The sequence below is a fragment of the Hemiscyllium ocellatum genome, chromosome 20, assembly GCF_020745735.1.
Source record: "Hemiscyllium ocellatum isolate sHemOce1 chromosome 20, sHemOce1.pat.X.cur, whole genome shotgun sequence".
Taxonomy (NCBI): Eukaryota; Metazoa; Chordata; class Chondrichthyes; order Orectolobiformes; family Hemiscylliidae; genus Hemiscyllium; species Hemiscyllium ocellatum.
In genome coordinates this window covers 48,026,732-48,047,664 of record NC_083420.1, presented here as the reverse complement: position 1 = coordinate 48,047,664, position 20,933 = coordinate 48,026,732, and the positions used below count along the sequence as shown (strand labels likewise).

At 45.1% G+C, this 20,933-nt stretch overlaps 1 protein-coding gene across 2 annotated transcripts in view; it reads right to left on the bottom strand.

The window, feature by feature from the left end:
• The window catches only part of LOC132825492 (cytochrome P450 3A21-like), a 39,635-nt gene that overhangs the window by 11,212 nt on the left and 7,490 nt on the right, over positions 1-20,933 (bottom strand). For both annotated transcript variants that reach the window (XM_060840818.1, XM_060840820.1), the window contains exons 2-8: positions 18,362-18,455; positions 17,247-17,299; positions 10,523-10,622; positions 9,892-10,005; positions 5,411-5,499; positions 1,961-2,109; positions 242-369 (exon numbers count right to left, since the gene is read on the bottom strand). In XM_060840818.1, the coding sequence (XP_060696801.1) occupies positions 242-369; positions 1,961-2,109; positions 5,411-5,499; positions 9,892-10,005; positions 10,523-10,622; positions 17,247-17,299; positions 18,362-18,455 (727 nt within the window). The remainder of the gene's footprint in view (positions 1-241; positions 370-1,960; positions 2,110-5,410; positions 5,500-9,891; positions 10,006-10,522; positions 10,623-17,246; positions 17,300-18,361; positions 18,456-20,933) is intronic.

Below are 20,933 nucleotides of genomic sequence, written 5' to 3'. Positions count from 1 at the left end.
AAAAGACCTTGTCTATTCATCCTATCCGTGCCATTCATGATTTTATAAACTTCTATAAGATCACCTCTCAACCTCCTCTGCCTCAAGGAAACCAGCTCCAGCCTATTTAGCCTCTCCCTATGGCTCAAACCATCCAAACCTGGCAACATCCTTGTAAATCTTTCCTGAACCCCTTTTAAGTTTCACAACATCCTTCCTATAGCAGGGAGAGAAGCATATCAATGATTAGTTTAATACTCACAGTGTGCACTCCCTTTTGTCTTTTTGCCTTCAAGTTCGCTAGAACATTCATTAAAAATGCGTTCACATCTCTGGGGAAGAAGCTAAAATTAAGCTTCGCAAGGATTGGAATAACAGCAGGAAAAACCACTAGAACAAAAGATAAAAGTTATATCAGATGACAAATAGCACTGACAGTACACCAACTCACTTTTCATAGGACATGTTGATGCAGCACCAGAGATCAAGGTTCAATTCCTGCCTCGGGTGATTGTTTATATGGATTTGCTGCCCACCCTAATTGGCCTTAGAAGCTGGTGGTGATCCACATTCTTGAACTGGTGCAATCCTTGCCATAAAAGGAACAGACTCACTGTTGGGAAGAGTTCCAGGATTTTGATCCCACGGTACTGTAGTTGTGACAATGTAGTCTTTAACATTTGGTGTGTGGCTGAGAAAATAACTTGCAAGCAGTGGCCTCCCAAACCATTGTTCTTCTGAGTGATAGAGGCCACAGGTTTGTTAGGTGTTGTCAAGGGAACCTTGATAAGATCCTGAATTTTGCAGGTGATACACACTGTTGCTACTGTGTGCCAGTGAAAAACAGCAAGAATGTTTAGGGTGGTGGATGGGGAGCCAGTTACGCAGGCTGCTTCATTGTGGAAGGTGTCATTGCTTGGAGTGTTGATTAGATTACTTACAGTGTGGAAACAGGCCCTTCGGCCCAACAAGTCCACACCGACCCGCCGAAGCGCAACCCACCCATACCCCTACATATACCCTTTACCTAACACTAGGGGCAATTTAGCATGGCCAATTCACCTGACCCGCACATCTTTGTGACTGTGGGAGGAAACCGGAGCACCCGGAGGTGTTATTGAAGCTCTTAGATCATGGTATCCCTATGAAGTTGCAATCGTTCAGGCAAGTATTTCATCCTTCTTCACCTAGGATTTGTAGAATTTGGGCAGGCTTTGAGAGATGACCTTTCATGGAGAATATGATTTAGAAGGCTGAACCAGTTCAGTATCTGGTCAGTGATAATCCCCAGGATACTGACAATGGCAGACAATCAGCAATCAAATGTCATGGGGAAGTGGTTTAGATTTTCCCTTTGTTGGGTGATTACAGTTGGAACTGAATAGCTGACAAGTCTTGAAATGAGAAAACTCCTCTTTGGATATGGAAGACATTATAATTATTAAATGTTTTAGGGTCCCTAATGAAGTCTGTTAAGTCCTGGATTTTTTGACACAATGGCATGGTGGCTGAGTGGTTAGCATTGCTGCCTCACAGCACCAGAGACCAAGGTTCAATTCCTGCCTCAGGTGATTGTCTATATGGAGTTTGCATATTTGCTCCACGTCTGTGTGGGTTTCCTCTTCGGAGCTCTGATTTCCTCCCACATTCCAAAGCTGTGTGGGTTAGGTGAATTATCCATTGCCATTGTGTTTAGGGATGTGTAGGTTAGGTGCATTAGTTTAGGGTAAATGTAGAGGAGAAGGGGAACGGGTCTGGGTGGATTACTCTGAGTGTCAGTGTGGACTTGATGGGCCAAAGGGCCCTTTTCCACACTGTAGGGAATCTATGAAAGCTACTAGAAGTGCAAACTGTAGGCATTGCAGCTATGGAACCAGGGCAGCTGGAGTGAACAGTGCAACCAGCAGCATATCTCCTCAAATCAGAAGAAAACCTTCCCCTAACTCAACTAAAACAAAAAGAAATATTATGAATCACTTACAAGCAAGAATAAGAACCGGGTTGAAGAAGTTGAACTCGACCAGTTTCTTGATGTTGCTAATTAACAGGTCATTGGGATTGTTGATCGAGTCGACATCCACACTGAATGCAGTGCTCGTCACCACATCCATACTGTATGTACCAAAGATACTGGAAGAAAAGAAAGATTTATTTGTTACAACTGCTTATCAGCTGAAAGAAAAAAAAACTTTCACCACTTGACAGTAAAGACAAGATTAAACCATTGCATGTATGTGCCAACCATGAGTGCTTCCAAACTGTGATCTAACACTCAGTAAATCAGTCTATGCGGTTCTCCCTCTCATGGTGATTTAATGTTTCCTTAAATGTATCTACTTCATTTATAAAATTTTAACAGGTCTAGATAAGGGAAATGCAGGAAGAATGTTCCTGATAACTGGAGAGTCCAGAACTTTAACAGATATGGAATTGTCCATCTGGGCCTGAGATAAGGAGAAATCTCTTCACCCAGAGAGTGGTGAACTATTGAATTCTTGACCACCAAAAGCAGTTGAGCCAAATCATTGAATGTTTAAGAAAGCATTAGGTATGGTTCTTAGGTCTACAGGGATCAAAAGTATGAGGAGAAAAAATAAACAGGGTACTGAGTAGATGATTAGGCATGATCACACTGAATGATAGAGCAGGCTTAAGGGAAGTACTCCTGTTTTGTGATAGTGTGGGTATTTGAAATCCATAACAGAATGAAAATTTAGACCCCATTAAATGATCTGGCTCAGGAAAACATAGTGCAGTATAATAAAGCTGCAACATGGCATTCAGTGATTTTTAAAACCAATCAACTACAGCAGGTCTGCAATCGTTTTGTTTCCACTGAAATAGTGAATACAAATGTAAGCAGTCAAGGTAGGTACCCCACAGAGCCAATGATCAGCTGTGCATTCACAGCACTGAGAACAGCTCTAACATTGGCTGTGCTGTTCCTCAAAATCTAGAGAATGTGAATAACGTCAATTAGTGATCATGGCCTTGTTAGCCATTTGAAGCATTTTATTGCTTTACTATAATATTATATGGAATGCCTAACTGATGGTTTTATTTTAATGATCATTTTTCCATCATAGTTTTGGCTGCCAGAAATTATGGATAAGCAGACAGTGATGTCACAGTAGGCAATAAGGTGCAGATGAGTGAATTCACAAATTGCAAATGCTAATAGTGGAACCTTACAGTATCATGTAGGGAAAACAACAGTAATATCTAGAGACAAGTGTCAAAAGGGAGGCGTATAGACTGGGGATAGGAGCATTGTAAAAAGCGGGGAAAGAGTTGCTAGAATGTTTATAGGAAAAGATTCAACAGCAGCACATTTCTAGTCCAAGGAGACATTGCTGAATCTGGTTTATGGGAATAAATGGGGCCAAGTGTCTTCAGGTGAACAGTGATCACCATCAGTGAACTGCAGGGGACAGTGATCTGGTTAAGACTGGCTATAGAAGAGGACATGAAGAAATTCAGGAGAAGGAATAATTAACGAGGAAAACGCCAACTTCAATGGAGTGAGACAAATTTGGCCAATGTTGGCAAACTAGAACTGAACAATGTGCTGCCCGAAAACAGAGGAAATCGTTTAAATCAGGTACATTTCCAGTGGAAAGGGATAACAAACAAAGCCAGAACTTCTGGGATGAAGAAATACACAGAATAAGATAAACAGATAAGAGGATATTAAAATGACTGCGACATAAAATTAAGAAATTAGGCTATACATAGAAGCTTCAGAGCAGAATTTTTAAAAAATACAGTGAGGATGAGAAATAAGTGGCTTCCAAAAAAAAGGAATCCAAATGTCTATGAAGTATTTAAATAATAACTGAGGAGTTAGGAGAAATGAGGGCAAGTAAGGATTAAAAGAAGGATTTGTGCATAGAGGCCATGGCATGGTAAAAATTGAGTATCAAGGATGATTATGCATCCCAGTGGAGAGAAAAGATAGCGTCTTGGACTAAGGTGGATTAATTAAGGAAAGCTAACATCAATTTGTTGAAGTAAAATCATGTTTAACTGACTTCCCGGAGTTTTTCTTTGCCCAGGGTTGACAGAAGGAAGATGTCAGTAATCTTATCGATGGTGCACACAGACTTAGTGCTACACTGATTTGTGATGTTATGAAGATGTGGGTGTACTTTGACAGTTAAAAGCAGCAGAACTACTTGGCACAGAACCAAGGGTTCTCAATAAGGCAACAATGTAACACCTCAATTAGATCACTGCCTGGAGACAAAACAAATTCAAATTTGGCCAGTCAGTTTAAGTTATACCCCGAAAAGTATCAAACTCCAGTCCAGGTTGAATTGAGTATATTGACAATATTAAAAGCCAGTGACACAATCAGATTCTTTGGAGGTATAAGACCGGGGAAAATGGAACAGTTGAGGGGAGAAATCGCAAAAATTGCTTCAGGCCTGAGAATCTCCAGCTACATAAATAGATAGAAGAATCTGGGACTGTTCTGAGAAGATTTGATGGAGGGATTCAAAATGACAGTCTGAACAGAGTAGAGAAAAACTGTTCCCATTGGAGGACGGCACCAATTTATTGAGTTGGACAAAAAGACAACATGGTTAGATTATTTGTACATTACCCAATGACTTCATGTCTTGTATGTGGATACTATTTGAATTCCAATCAAATTTACAGAGTAAAAGCTGTGAAATATATGAGAGCCTTTCTGCTTAGACAGAAGTTTTTTTGTCGTTCTTTTTAGGGATGCAGGTGTCGCTGGGTGAGTTCAACTGAATTACCTTTGATTAAGAGAAAGTGAGGCATCTCGACTATAACACCAGGGTAGGAAGTTCCATGATTTTGATCCAGTCAGAGATGTGTTTCAGACTTGCAGGTGGTAGTTGCCAACATATCCATGGCCTTTGTCCTTCTAGGTTATAGAGATTGTGGCTTCTTGGAATGGGCTATCAAGGGATCCTTAGTGAGTTGTTGCAATGTATTTTCTAAACAGTGTACAGTGCTGCCACTGTGCATTGATGGGGATGGGGGGTAAAATAAAGTCTTATGGCAGCTCCTCTATCTTATGTCTACATCAAGGTTCAAAGTGACATTAAGAAAATCTCAAAAGCAGTTCATCCACCATCATTGCCAATGTTACCCTAAGGGAGAAATGGAAGGATTGAGAAACCTCAAAGTGTATATGTCTTTTCAATATGGAAGCTACATGTTTGAGCTGTAGTGAGACGTTAAGATGTACCATCACAACCAGCTTATATAAAGGTATAACTGGTTAACACAGGATGACCAGCAAGTTATTTAAAGTTAGCAAACATCACATGAATTCCACTTAGAGAGCAGTGCAAATCAGAAAGTCCTTGGATCAAAATGAAAATCATTTATCGTGTTTGGGAATGATTTATGGTACAGAAACAGAAATGTGTAATCTTATAGACAGGTAACTCACTCTTTCATGTCAGCAGATTCATTCAGCTTTGCTTTCTTTTTTGCATGCTTTACAAGATTTTCTGCATAGTGACTGATGATTGGACACATCTGGGAAGGAATAAAAAAGGACAAACAATGTATGGGATACATACAAAGCTGGGTGGGACCCAAATATAGTCATATGTTCCTGGAGATTAGCAGATTTCATCTCGTAATGGAGCATCTTACACACTCGACATCCCTTCAGGATTAGATTAGACTTACAGTGTGGAAACAGGCCCTTCGGCCCAACAAGTCCACACCGACCCGCCGAAGCGAAACCCACCCATACCCCTACATTTACCCCTTACTTAACACTACGGGCAATTTAGCATAGCCAATTCACCTGACCCGCACATCTTTGGACTGTGGGAGGAAACCGGAGCACCCGGAGGAAACCCACGCAGACACGGGGAGAACATGCAAACTCCACACAGTCAGTCGCCTGAGTCGGGAATTGAACCCGGGTCTCAGGCGCTGTGAGACAGCAGTGCTAACCACTGTGCCACCGTGCCGCCCACATGTGCCACCGTGCCGTCCACTACTGTGCCACCGTGCCGCCCACATTGTGCCACCATGCCGCCCACTAGTGACACAGTGACAGATAATATATTTCATTTCCCAGAAGAAACTATCCACTTCCTCAACCTTCCTAGTCCCTAAACCCCACCAACTATGAAATACTACTAGCACTTTACCTGCACACACAGACACAGGTTAGATTACTTTTTAGATTAGATTACTTACAGTGTGGAAACAGGCCCTTCGGCCCAATAAGTCCACACCGACCCTCTGAAGAGCAACCCACCCAGACCCATTCTCCTACATTTACCCCTTCACCTAACATTATGGGCAATTTAGCACGGCCAATTCACCTAACCTGCACGTTTTTGGACTGTGGGAGGAAACCAGAGCACCCGGAGGAAATCCACGCAGACACAGGGAGAATGTGCAAACTCCACACAGACAATTGCCTGAGGCAGGAATTGAACCCAGATCTCTGGCGCTGTGAGGCAGCAGTGCTAACCAATGTGCCACCCACAAAACTCTTCAAAACTCAGCCATACATAACCCATCTCATCAAATTCCACATCCATTACCTGGTCTTGTTGATCGCATGTTGGTTGTATGTGCAGGAAGTGTCATCAGCTGCAACAGCTCAAGCTTTGGGGATTTGGAGCAGTGCTGCTGAACACACTTGGGAGGTCAAAACAGCACAATGGCAGATGTGGTCATCCCACATCTTGAGTGTATGAAAGAGAGAGACAGGATGGGTGACCACCAGGCAGTCAAGAAGAATGCATTCCCCCAATCTGTATCTAATTCTCCATACTGATAAATGATACACTGAACAAAAAAAACCCACAGAACTACAGATGCTGGAAATCTGAAACAAAAACACATTTTTTGGAGAAACTCAGTAAGTCGCTGGCAGCATTTGTGGAGAGAAAGCACAGTCAATGTTTCAGGCCAAGTGACCCTTCTTCAGAACTATGATGTTTCATTTGGAGTGAAGGCAAATCTATGGAGCCAGAGCTGGTTGAGCTGTACAGAGTGAGACAAAGATAACAGGAAAGCCAATTGTAACAGGAGGTTAGATGGAATAGACAGCTGTTTATACTCCTGCAGTTCTGAATCCATGATGATTCTGCTGTCTCCCAAGTGCCAGGGCCAAGGATGTGACTGAATGGCCATTTGGGTGAACATCCAGCAGTTAAGGCCCACGTTGTTACTGGCAAGTACAATTGTGCTGCTGTCACTGTTTATGGAGCTCTGAAGGATGTTTGCAAGCAAGGCCTTAGAAATAGTGACCTCTGGATTACACACACACACAGACACACACACACACGCGCAAGCACACGCACGCACATATAAATGTACATGTGGCTGCAGAGATGATGCAGTAGAAAGGGCTTTACATTTTTGGGACATTGGGATCAGTTCCAGGTCAGATGAAACCTGTACAGATTGTGCTGCACCCAAACAGAGCTGGGACCAATTTCTGTGCAATGTGATTTGCTAGTGGTATTGAGAAGACTTGAAAGTAGCTTGACAGGGTGCGGAAATCTGGAGCACCACCAAGGTGCAAGAAATATTGGGAGCTAATATAGGACTCAGCAAGGCACCTGGAATTGCTATTGTAGCAATAATTGAGACTTAGCTCAAAGAGGTCGTTTTGTGGGATTGGCTATTAAATATTTCTGAATTTAAAGGTGCTCTGAAAAAAAGATAGAGAAGAAGGGATGAGGCATGGTGGTATTGATTTCATTACTAATTATACAGAACATTAGAAATGATACAATAGTTATTAAGGGGGATATTAATTATACAAATATAGGCTGAGATAACAGCAGTGCAAAAGGACAAAGATGGGTATAAGCTCCTAGAGAGTGTTCAGGAGAATGGTCTACAGCAATGATGTTTCCAATCCAAATGAAAGGAAACACCTACTTCTTGGGAATTAGGTGGATTAACTGGAACAAGGAGAACTGGAAGAGAACATTTAGGAAATGGTGATTGTTACAAAAGGCTCATATTATTATGGATAAAAAGTAAAAGAACAGGCCAAAGTATGAATAATTAATTGTGAAAGTGCACTTAACTTTGTAAATGCAATTGATATGGATTAGACTTGTAGACCAGCAGACAAACTGTAATGAGCAATGGGCTTCTTTTGAAAGGAGGGATAGGAATATACTCACGATGGGGAAAAAGTAGAGCAGAAGATATCTAGAACTTCTTGAAAGAGATATAGAGATGCAGATCAAAACAAACATGATTATGACAGCTGTCAGGTGAATAATGCAGTATGCAGGTTGAAACTGGAAGTTTTAGAGGGGAAATTGATAATGTGAAGGAGATAGATGGTCCAAGTAATATTTTAAGGAGTCATAGAGATGTACAGCACAGAAACAGACCCTTCGGTCCAACCCATCCATGCTAACCAAATATCCCAACCCAATCTAGACCCACCTGCCAACACCCGGCCCATATCCCTCCAAACCCTTCCAATTCATATACCCATCCAAACGCCTCTTAAATGTTGCAAATGAACCAGCCTCCACCATTTCCTCTGGAAGCTCATTCCATACACATACCACCCTCTGCATGAAAAAGTTGCTCCTTAGGTCTCTTTTATATCTTTCCCCTCTCACCCTAAACCTATGCCCTCTCGTTCTGGACTCCCCGACCCCAGGGAAAAGACTTTACCTATTTACCCTATCCATGCCCCTTAAAATTTTGTACACCTCTATAAAGTCACACCTCAGCCTCCAACGCTCCAGGGAAAACAGCCCCAGCCTGTTCAACCTCTCCCTACAGCTCAAATCCTACAACCCTGGCAATATTCTTGTAAATCTTTTCTGAACCCTTTCAAGTTTCACAACACCTTTCCGACAGGAAGGAAACCAGAATTGCACGCAATATTCCAACAGTGGCCTAACCAATGTCCTGTATAGCCACAACATGACCTCCCAACTCCTGTACTCAATACTCTGACCAATAAAGGAAAGCATACCAAACGCCAACTTCACTATCCTATCTATCCGTGACACCACTTTCAAGGAGCTATGAACCTGCACTCCAAGGTCTCTTTGTTCAGCAACACTTCAAAGGACCCTACCATTAAGTGTATAAGTCCTGCTAAGATTTGCTTTCCCAAAATGCAGCACCTCGCATTTATCTGAATTAAACTCCATCTACCACTTCTCAGCCCATTGGCCCATCTGGTCGAGATCCTGTTACAATCTGAGGTAACCCTCTTCACTGTCCACTACACCTCCAATTTTGGTATCATCTGCAAACTTACTAATTGTACCTCTTATGCTCGCATCCAAATCATTTATGTAAATGACAAAAAGTAGAGGACCCAGCACCGATCTATGTGGCACTCCACTGGTCACAGGCCTCCAGTCTAAAAAACAACCTTCCACCGCCACCCTGTGTCTTCTACCTTTGAGCCAGTTGTGTATCCAAATGTGAGATAGGAAGGTATTCCAAAGCTTGGGCCCCACACAACTGAAATCAATGGTGAAGCATTTATAAATTTGATACAGAATAGGAGGAGCAGAGAATTCATGTAGGATTGTGGAGCCGGAGAAGATTACAGAGATAAGGAGAAGCGAGGCCGTGGAGTAACATGGAAAACAGGATGAGAATGTTAAAATGAAGACATTTGACAAGGAGTCAAAGGAGGTCAGTGAGCAGGCGTCTTTAGGGGAATGACATTTGCTAGGAGTGAAGATATGTGCAGCAGAGTTCAGGATGTCCTCATGTTACTCTGTATTTTATCGTCTCAAATTATAATTCCTTTGTGTATCAGCTACACTCATCATATCAGATCAGTTATCGTACAATTTTGCATCTGATACAAAAGGACCCAAATACATAATCTTACACACCACAATTACAGGCAAAAGACAAAACCTTCAATAACGGGAGAATGGGTTGGGGGTTCATTACCTCTTTCAGTCTCCCACTGGTGAAAGTTGGCGAAAGCACACTTCGGATTCTCTTCCAGTGGTCATCTTGAACAATCAGGATAGACTCAGCCAGTGGTCCATTCAGAACAAAGTCCTACAGAAAAACATTGGCAAGTCACACTTCAATGTTACGTTAGTTTACATATTAGGTTCTATACATGTTAATCTATCAGCAGAGTTCTGCTAAAGCAGCCATGGGTATTTAGGTTGGATGGGGAAGACGGTATAGAGAAAACAGAAAGGGTGTAAGGAAAGAACAGCAATCAGATCCCACTTGCCCCTTTCCGGACGCAAAATTTTGGCAAGATTTCAGCATTGGGCCTCATCTCCACGATTGGAAACAATCTGATCAGTCATGACCTTACTGAATGGTAAGGCAGGCTTAAGGAGAAAAATGGCCTATTCCTGATAATCTTATTTTCTCATCCCATACCCCAATCCGTGACAAATGCAGTTGTGCTTGGTAAGCCTGACCTTTACCCTGCATGGCATGAAATCAGAACACCAGATGGACAAAATCTGGAAACTAAGTTACATTCTAGCCAAGGCAGATTTAAACAAATCAGGTAGAGAACAAGAGTTTATTCTAATCCATGCAGTTCAATACTTACCCGTCTATTGGTGAACAAAGTGTAAAATTCTTTGATGAAGATGGTTTTAATTAGGTCAGGGTCCATAATGGATAGAATGGGCTGGCGTCCATCATAGAAGCTAAAGGAGAGAAAAAAAAAAGTCAGATTGTAAATCTGGGCTTTAAATCAGACAGAGAGAGAGAGAGAAAGTCTTCTTGTGGAGTAGGTGAGGGGGATTCGGGGTAGAATGTAAAATGAGAGAGATGTAAAATGGTTCTAATTTGGTTCAACTCCTCACTGATCAATTTATAAATCCGCAAGTGGTGTATTTAAGTCAAAATTTAATTGGTGAATTAATGAAGGTTAAATTCCAATTGTTCTGTGGTGCTGTGCTGCACCTGATTATAAAAAATGTATAGTTTTTCGAACCACGTGGAATTTCAGGAACAGAACATTAGAGCACGGCGAGGCCGCAAGGAATTATCTTCAAAATGTTCTGATATTTCAATTGGTTTTCACCAGCATGTGACATGTGATTAACACAAAGGAGAGTGAGCACACCATTGGAACCATTTTTCAATTTGAATGTTTGTTAACAAGAAGTAATTGCATTAAGGCTGAACATCCCTCGCTGGAACTTGCAGAACTCTAAACAATTTGGCATCTTCTGAGTACAAAGTGAAAGCATCCACCTCACCTCTACCACATGGAGCACCAAAGAGGAACAATTGACTACATCAATGCAAAGGGTACAAAAAATTACTGCAGATGCTGGAAACCAGATTCTGGATCAGTGGGGTTGGAAGAGCACAGCAGTTCAGGCAGCATCCAACGAGCAACGAAATCGATGTTTCGGGCAAAAGCCCTTCATCAGGAATAAAGGCAGAGAGACTGAAGCGTGGAGAGCTAAGCTAGAGGAGGGTGGGGTGGGGGGAGAGTAGCATAGAGTACAATGGGTGAGTGGGGGAGGAGATGAAGGTGATTGGTCAGGGAGGAAAGGGTGGAGTGGATAGGTGGAAAAGGAGCTAGGCAGGTCGGACAAGTCTGGACAAGTCATGGTGACAGTGCTGAGCTGGAAGTTTGAAACTAGGATGAGGTGCGGGAAGGGGAAATGAGGAAACTGTTGAAGTCCACATTGATGCCCTGGGGTTGAAGTGTTCCGAGGCGGAAGATGAGGCGTTCTTCCTCCAGGAGTCTGGTGGTGAGGGAGCGGCGGTGAAGGAGGCCCAGGACCTCCATGTCCTCGGCAGAGTGGGAGGGGGAGTTGAAATATTGGGACACGGGGTGGTGGGGTTGATTGGTGCGGGTGTCTCGGAGATGTTCCCTAAAGTGCTCTGCTAGGTGGCGTCCAGTCTCCCCAATGTAGAGGAGACCGTATCGGGAGCAACGGATACAATAAATGATATTAGTGGATGTGCAGGTAAAACTTTGATGAATGTGGAAGGCTCCTTTAGGGCCTTGGATAGAGGTGAGGGAGGAGGAGGTGTGGGCGCAGGTTTTACAGTTCCTGCGGTGGCAGGGGAAAGTGCCAGGATGGGACGGTGGGTCGTAGTGGGGGCATGGACCTGACCAGGTAGTCATGGAGGGAATGGCCTTTGCGGAAGGCGGGAAGGGAAATATATCCCTGGTGGTGGGGTCTTTTTGGAGGTGGCGGAAATGTCGGCGGATGATTTGGTTTATGCAAAGGTTTGTAGGATGGAAGGTGAGCACCAGGGGCGATCTGCCCTTGTTACAGTTGGAGGGGTGGGGTCTGAGGGCGGAGGTGCGGGATGTGGACGAGATGTGTTGGAGGGCATCTTTAACCACGTGGGAAGGGAAATTGCGGTCTCTAAATAAGGAGGCCATCTAGTGTGTTTTATGGTGGAACTGGTCCTCCTGGGAGCAGATACGGTGGAGGCGGAGGAATTGGGAATACGGGATGGCATTTTTGCAAGAGATAGGGTGGGAAGAGGTGTAATCCAGGTAGCTGTGAGAATCGGTGGGTTTGTAAAAAATGTCAGTGTCAAGTCGGTCATCATTAATGGAGATGGAGAGGAGAGGTCCAGGAAGGGGAGGGAGGTGTCAGATTTGGTCCGCGTAAATTTAAGGTCAGGGTGGAATGTATTGGTGAAGTTGGTGAATTGCTCAACCTCCTCGTGAGAGCACGAGGTGGCGCCAATACAGTCATCAATGTAGCGGAGGAAGAGGTGGGGAGTGGTGCCGGTGTAATTACGTAAAATCAACTGTTCTACGTAGCCAACAAAGAGACAGGCATAGCTGGGGCCCATACGTGTGCCCATGGCTACCCCTTTGGTCTGGAGGAAGTGGGAGGATTCAAAGGAGAAATTGTTAAGGGTGAGGACCAGTTCGGCCAAACAAATGAGAGTGTCGGTGGAAGGGTACTGTTGGGGACGTCTGGAGAGGAAAAAACGGAGGGCTTGGAGGCCCTGGTCATGGCGGATGGAGGTGTAGAGGGATTGGATATCCATGGTGAAGATGAGGCGTTGGGGGCCGGGGAAACGGAAGTCTTAGAGGAGGTGGAGGGCATGGGTGGTGTCTCGAACGTATGTGGGGAGTTCCTGGATTACGGGGGATAGGACAGTGTCGAGGTAGGTAGAGATAAGTTCAGTGGGGCAGCCTGGACTGCCCAGTGGCCCAACATTTCAACTCCGCCTCCCACTCTGCCAAGGACATGGAGGTCCTGGGACTCCTTCACCGCCGCTCCCTCACCACCAGACGCCTGGAGGAAGAACGCCTCATCTTCCGCCTCGGAACACTTCAACCCCAGGGCATCAATGTGGACTTCAACAGTTTCCTCATTTCCCCTTCCCCCACCTCATCCTAGTTTCAAACTTCCAGCTCACCACTGTCACCATGACTTGTCCGGACTTGTCCGACCTGCCTAGCTCCTTTTCCACCTATCCACTCCACCCTCTCCTCCCTGACCTATCACCTTCATCTCCTCCCACACTCACCCATTGTACTCTATGCTACTCTCTCCCCACCCCCACCCTCCTCTAGCTTATCTCTCCACGTTTCAGTCTCTCTGCCTTTATTCCTGATGAAGGGCTTTTGCCCGAAACGTCGATTTCGTTGCTGGATGCTGCCTGAACTGCTGTGCTCTTCCAGCCCCACTGATCCAGTATCTGCAGTCATTGTTTTTACCTTGTTGATTTTAACCCTACTGCGAATCCTCTTGCAAGGGTGCCTGCCTTGAAGATGTTTTCCTCCTCTCTCTGCAAGAATCTCAGGGAGTCCCTCTCCCACTGCAACTCCCAGGTCATTTCCTCTGCCCTGAATTTCTTCAACCATGTTCTGAAACAAACTCGCTACCATAGCCACATTTGCTTCCTCAGTGCCTGCCTCCGAAACCAACTCATCCCACACGGACTCCAGACCACCTTTAAACCAGCAGAGTTTGGACCCGAACAGGACAAACAGTACAGACCACAGATTCAAAAACACCAGCAACAGTTCTCTTCAGGATCCTCCGCTGCATGCATGCAGTAATGCGCCAGCACCTAACATCTCTACAGTCAGCCCTGCCTCAGCTGAGGGCCACACTCTCTTAGAATTGCAAAGGACCCACTCTGTACTATATCCTCAGGAGAATTCATACTCTCAACAAACAGTATTTCAACTCCATCTCAAACATCAAAAACTGTAAGTATAACAAACTTTTATCTACCCACCTCCATAACCAGCGCTCCTCAAACACTCCAGAAGATTCCCCTGGCCTCGGAAACGCCATAAGCCATGCGGCTGATGCAGCTTCCATCCCCACGCTGATTGATGATGTCATTTTCGCCCCCATCATGGCCACTCCCACAGCCACTTCCGCCCCTCACATCATCGCTGATGCCACAGCCTCAACCCTACTGCCGTGTCTGCCACCACTTCCGCCCCTACCAGCGCCACTCACCTGCATTCTGCTGACACGCGCCCCCCCCCACGTATCCCACTGTCACCATTCCTGACCCCCAGAACCCTGAGGGGAGCACCACCCCTGCTCATGACTCCACCCCCATTCCCCCCACCATCACACCCATTCCAGTTGCAGGCTCCGACCCCACTCCCAGCTCCACACCCACACCAGATCCCAGCTCCCAGCCCTGCCAAGTTTTCACCATGCCCCCAGACCTCCCCCTCACTGAGTACGAATGATCAGTCCTCAGCAAAGGACTCACCTTCATCCCTCTCCGTCCTCGCATCAATGAATTTGATACACGTCGTGACGTCGAACAATTCTTCCGTCGCCTCCGCCTCCAAGCTTAATTTCACAATCAGGACTCCCACCCACCTTCCGAGGACCCCTTTACCTACCTCCAACACACTGCATCCATTTGGACACCCCGCGCTGGCCTATTATCTGCCCTCAACCACTTCATTTCCAACTGCCATCGGGACATTAACTGCCTCAATCTGTCTACCCCCTCCCCCACTCCAAACTCTCACCCTCAACGTGCAGCCCTCCAATCCCTCTGCTCCAATCCCAACCTCACCATTAAGCCAGTGGATAAAGGGGGTGCAGTGGTAGTCTGGCCCACTGACCTCTACACCGCTGAAGCCAAACACCAACTCGAGGACACCTCTTCATACTGCCTCCTAGACCATGACCCCCACCCCCCCATCACCAAACCATCATCTCCCAGACCATACAAAACCTCATCACCTCAGGAGATCTCCCACCCACAGCTTCCAATCTCATAGTCTGGGAACCCCGCACTGCCCAGTTCTACCTCCTTCCCAAGATCCACAAGCCTGACCACCCCGGCCAACCCATTGTCTCAGCTTGCTCCTGCCCCACTGAACTTATCTCTACCTACCTCAACACTGTCCTATCCCCCCTCGCCCAGGAACTCCCCACATACATTCGAGACATCACCCACGCCCTTCACCTCCTCCAAGACTTCCATTTCCCCAGCCCTCAATGCCTCATCTTCAGCATGGATATCCAATCCCTCTACACCTCCATCCGCCATGACCAGGGCCTCTAAGCCCTCCGATTTTTCCTCTCCAGACGTCCCCAGCAGTACCCTTCCACCGACACTTTCATTCGTTTGGCCGAACTGGTCCTCACCCTTAACAATTTCTCCTTTGAATCCTCCCACTTCCTCCAGACCAAAGGGGTAGCCATGGGCACACGTATGGCCCCAGCTATGCCTGTCTCTTTGCTGGCTACGTAGAACAGTTGATCTTCCGTAATTACACCGGCATCACTCCCCACCTCTTCCTCCGCTACATTGTTGGCTGCATTGGCGCCACCTTGTGCTCCCGCGAAGAGGTAGAGCAATTCAGCAACTTCACCAAAACATTCCACCCTGACCTTAAATTTACGCGGACCAAATCTGACACCTCCCTTCCCTTCCTGGACCTCTCCATCTCCATTAATGATGACCGACTTGACACTGACATTTTTTACAAACCCACCGACTCTCACAGCTACCTGGATTACACCTCTTCTCACCCTACCTCTTGCAAAAATGCCATCCCGTATTCCCAATTCCTCTGCCTCCGCAGTATCTGCTCCCAGGAGGACCAGTTCCACCATAGAACACACCAGATGGCCTCCTTCTTTAGAGACTGCAATTTCCCTTCCCACGTGGTTAAAGATGCCCTCCAACGCATCTCGTCCACATCTTGCACCTTCGTCCTCAGACCCCACCCCTCCAACCGTAACAAGGACAGAACACCCCTGGTGCTCACCTTCCACCCTATTAACCTTCGCATAAACCAAATTATCCGCCAACATTTCCGCCACCTCCAAAAAGACCCCACCACCAGGGATATATTTCCCTCCCCATCCCTTTCCGCCTTCCGTTCCCTCCGTGACTACCTGGTCAGGTACACACACTCCCTACGACCCACCCTCCCATCCTGGCACTTTCCCCTGCCACCGCAGGAACTGTAAAACCTGTGCTCACACCTCCTCCCTCACCTCTATCCAAGGCCCTAAAGGAGCCTTCCACATCCATCAAAGTTTTACCTGCACATCCACTAGTATCATTTATTGTATCCGTTGCTCCCGATGCAGTCTCCTCTACATCGGGGAGACTGGGTGCCTCCTAGCAGAGCGCATTAGGGAAAATCTCCGGGACACCCGCACCAATCAACCACACCGTCCCGTGGCCCAACATTTCAACTCCCCCTCCCACTCTGCCAAGGACATGGAGGTCCTGGGACTCCTTCACTGCCTCTCCCTCACCACCAGACTCCTGGAGGAAGAACGCCTCATCTTCCGCCTTGGAACACTTCAACCCCAGGGCATCAATGTGGACTTCAACAGTTTCCTCATTTCCCCTTCCCCCACCTCATCCTAGTTTCAAACTTCTAGCTCAGCACTGTCACCATGACTTGTCTGGACTTGTCCGACCTGCCTAGCTCTTTTTCCACCTATCCACTCCACCCTCTCCTCCCTGACCTATCACCTTCATCTCCTCCCCCACTCACCCATTGTACTCTATGCTACTCTCTCCCCACCCCCAACCTCCCCAAGCTTATCTCTCCACGCGTCAGTCTCTCGGCCTTTATTCCTGATGAAGGGCTTTTGCCCGAAATGTCGAATTCGCTGCTGGATGCTGCCTGAACTGCTGTGCTCTTCCAGCATCACTAATCCAGAATACATCAATGCAAAGTCAGCTTGAAAAGATCGTTACCTCAAAACTGGGTGTACCACTCTGGACATCATACAGTAAACTGCACTGCATAACTGCAGTAAAATGGATTTTTCGAAGATAATAACCAAAACCTTCACAAATACTCCTGGTTAATCAGATGCACTCACCCCCACAGCTTCCCATACTTCTTGTAGCATTCTGTGTCAAATCCAAACATACCCTGGACAGAAAAGAAAAGAAAATTCAGCAAAAATAATCACCAAGTACAAAAAATGTATAACAATAAATACTTGCATCAGAAAGATAAGAAAGGTACATTGATATTATTGAAGAGATGTAAAAATACAGACTTGTTTTATTGTTTTAAATTAAAAAAAGTTAATTCCACTCCAGTTGCCATACAACTATTCTTTCAAAAAATCAGATATTTCAGGTGTCTATTCATATGACCTCAAAAAAGAATTAAACACATTCATAGATGAATGCATGTCCTTTGAGTCAGCTAGTCTGTGCCAGTGTGTATTCTACGTGTGATGCCTTCCCCATTTTATCCAGACTCCTTTAGCTGTCATGTGCTCAACTACTTGTCTATTAGATGCATCTGTCCATTCGCCTCATCCACTCTTACATGCTGGAGAAAGGCAGCTCCCTGCTGTCACATTTACAATTCTCCCAGTGTTTTCTCCAGGTTGAGAAGTTAAATATCTCAAACTAGCAGGCAACCTCTCAATCCACAACTGCTTCCACTCCTTCCTGAATTCTTCTCCTCTTGTGGTATGTCGTATATACCTTCCACATCCTGCAGAGCCCTCTTTTCCCAGGTCCATTGCAGGTTCTGTCTCTGGAGAAGCTGATAGATTGGGAGAGAGGGAACCGGTCACTGGTTGAGCTGGAGCAACAGAATCTGCAAAGAAAGCTGCTCATCCAATCACAACACAGCACTTTCTCCCCCACTTTCAGCCAGTTTTCCGCTATTTCTTAGCTCAGGGCAACAAGAGGACCAGGATGTAAAGCAGTGTAGTCCAGGGAATGACTTTTCTTGAATTTCCCTATTTCTGTCCCCCTCACCCAATTTTGCTATGTGTTAAAAAAATGACAAATTCACCTGCTGCTTCCATGTGTTTTGAACCTTGATCTCTTCTCAACCAAACACAGGCTTGGGAAAATTCTCTCTCATCACTTGGCTTAAAGAATATATAGTGCTATGGAAGAACGTATCCGTAACAGGCAGAATTCAAGAGGGGAGTTTTTTCCATAGTCAAGTGAAAAAAATTAAACATACCTTTCTATAATGTAGAAATGTTCCAATGAATGGCAGTGGTCTTGGGCCTGGAACACCAAGCTGTTTAAAAAACCTATATGGTGAAACACTGTACCTGCAAAATAAATTGGTTACAAAACCTTAATGAATAATAAACACATTGGTTATGAACTAAGTCAAACAAACTCCCATTAATTAGCTCCACAGAGTAACTTCTCATTTAAACACCAATCTTCCACATAACACATCAACACTAAACATGGAGATATTTTTGAACATTTCAAAGAAGGTTCAGAAGTGAGCGAGTTCTGGACACAATTGTACATTGCGTTAATCCATGCTTCAGCAAACATTTGTTCCATTCTTTCAGGCAACGTGTGGAATTTGCACATTCTCCCTGTATATGCGTGGGTTTCCTCCCAGTACTCCGGTTTCCTCCCACAATCCAAAGATGTGCAGGTTATGTGAATTGGCCATGCTAAATTGCCCATTGTGTTAGGTGCATTAGTCAGAGGGAAATGGGTCTGGGTGGGTTACTCTTCGGAGGGCCAATGTGGACTAGTTGGGCCGAAGGGCCTGTTTCCACACTGGAGCGAATCAAATCAAAATCGAATATTCCAGATCATAGCAACTTGTCACTTCACTAAAAGTGTGTTATCCGTACAGCTTCCACTTGTGGTCTCTGGTTACCAATCCCTATTTATTTGGAATCAGTTTCTCCTTACCTACTCCACAAAGACCTCTCATGATTTTGAAAACTTTTATCAAATCTTCTCTACTTGCAGGAAATCAATCTATTGCTGTTTAAATTCAGAATCTTGGATCTCACAATCAGTTTTGATTCACTACATTAAACTCTCTGCATTCAGGACAATGTAGACAATATCAAAGCTGATAGGTGGCAAATAATGCATCAGTACGTAGTATTCAAGCAACAAGTGCTGGGTAATGTCCATCGCCAACTAGACAGTTCAACCAACACTCAGTAGCATTATACTCAATCGCCCCACCAAACTGCTGAGCGTCACCTTTGATTCGAAACTGAAATAGACCAGCTATACAAATGTTGTGACTGCAACAGCAGGTTAGAATTTGGGAATTCTGCATCAAGCAACTTACCTTCTGACTCCCCAAAGTCTTTTCACCATCCGTAAAGGAACTTTAAATCCTCTCCACTTGCCAGGGTGAGTGCAGCTCCAATAATACCCAAAAGCCTGGATGTTAACCAGAAAAATCTGCCTAGCGCCTTGAACACTCACTTTCTCCACACTGGTGCACCATGACTGCAATGCATACTAAATAGAAAGATGCAGTGCTGCAACTCCCCAGCATTCCTTTGATACCACCATCCAAACACAGGAACTCTAATATCAGGACGGATGAGTGCGACAGAAATGGGAGCACCAACACGTACGAGTTCCCTTCCAAGGAACAACTTATTCTGGCTTGGAAAATCACTATTCCTTCATCATCACTGGGTCAAAACCCAACTGCAGAGTACACCTCCACAGCACAAACTATAACAGTTCACCGCTACTTTAGAGGGTAATTTGGAGTGGGCAATAACTGCTGCCTTGGCCAATGTCTATGAGAGAATAACCAAATGTTGAAGTCCTGATGTCGGAGTGATATAGGAGTAGAAGGGGCGATGTATTTTAGAGTTGTCTACAAACTTCCAGAATAAATTAAAAGAATGTTGACGATGTCTTAAAAGTTATACCGGATCTGAATTTGGGAAAGGAGCCCGGCCAGGGGAGTGAAGTTTCAGCAGGGGAATATTTTGGGAGCAGTGACAACAATTTCACGCGTTTGAAGATGCTCATGGATAGGGATAACAGTAGTCCTCAGCTGAAGGTGTTAAACTGGGGGAAGGTGAATTACAACAACATTAGGCAGGAACTGGAGAATTGTGATTGGAGGTGGCTGTTTGAGGGTATATCAACAGTGGACATGTGGGAGTATTTCAAACAGCAGTTGATAAGAGTTCGGGGTGACACATTCCCTGTGAGAATAAAGGATAGGAATGGCACATTACGTGAACCTTGGATGACCAGGGATATTCTTACCTTGGACAAAGAGAAAAGCTCACGTGAGGATCCAGAGGATGGGAACTGATGAAGCCTTACATAAAGTAAAATAGGAAAGAACTTAAACAATTAGAAGGGCTAAAAGGTGTCATGAAAAGTTGAGAGCAAACATGATTAAGGAGAATACGAAAGGTTTTTATACATAAACAAAAAGCAACAGGGTAGCCAGGGAAAGGGCTGGCCAACTCAAGGACAAAGGAGGGAATCTGTGTGTGGAGCCACAAGAGGTAAGTGAAGTCCTATAATGAATATTTTTGTGTTGGTAGAAGATTATCTCAGTGAAGAAAGTGTCAAATTACTGAGCCAAGTTGTTATTAAAAAGGAAGAGGTGTTGTGTGTCATAAGACAGTTTAAAGGTAGGCAAGTCCCCAGGTCCTGATGAGATATAGGAGGAGAAAGTGAAGTCTGCAGATGCTGGAGATCAGAGCTGAAAGTGTGTTGCTGGAAAAGGGCAGCAGGTCAGGCAGCATCCAAGGAACAGGAAATTCGACGTTTCGGGCATAAGT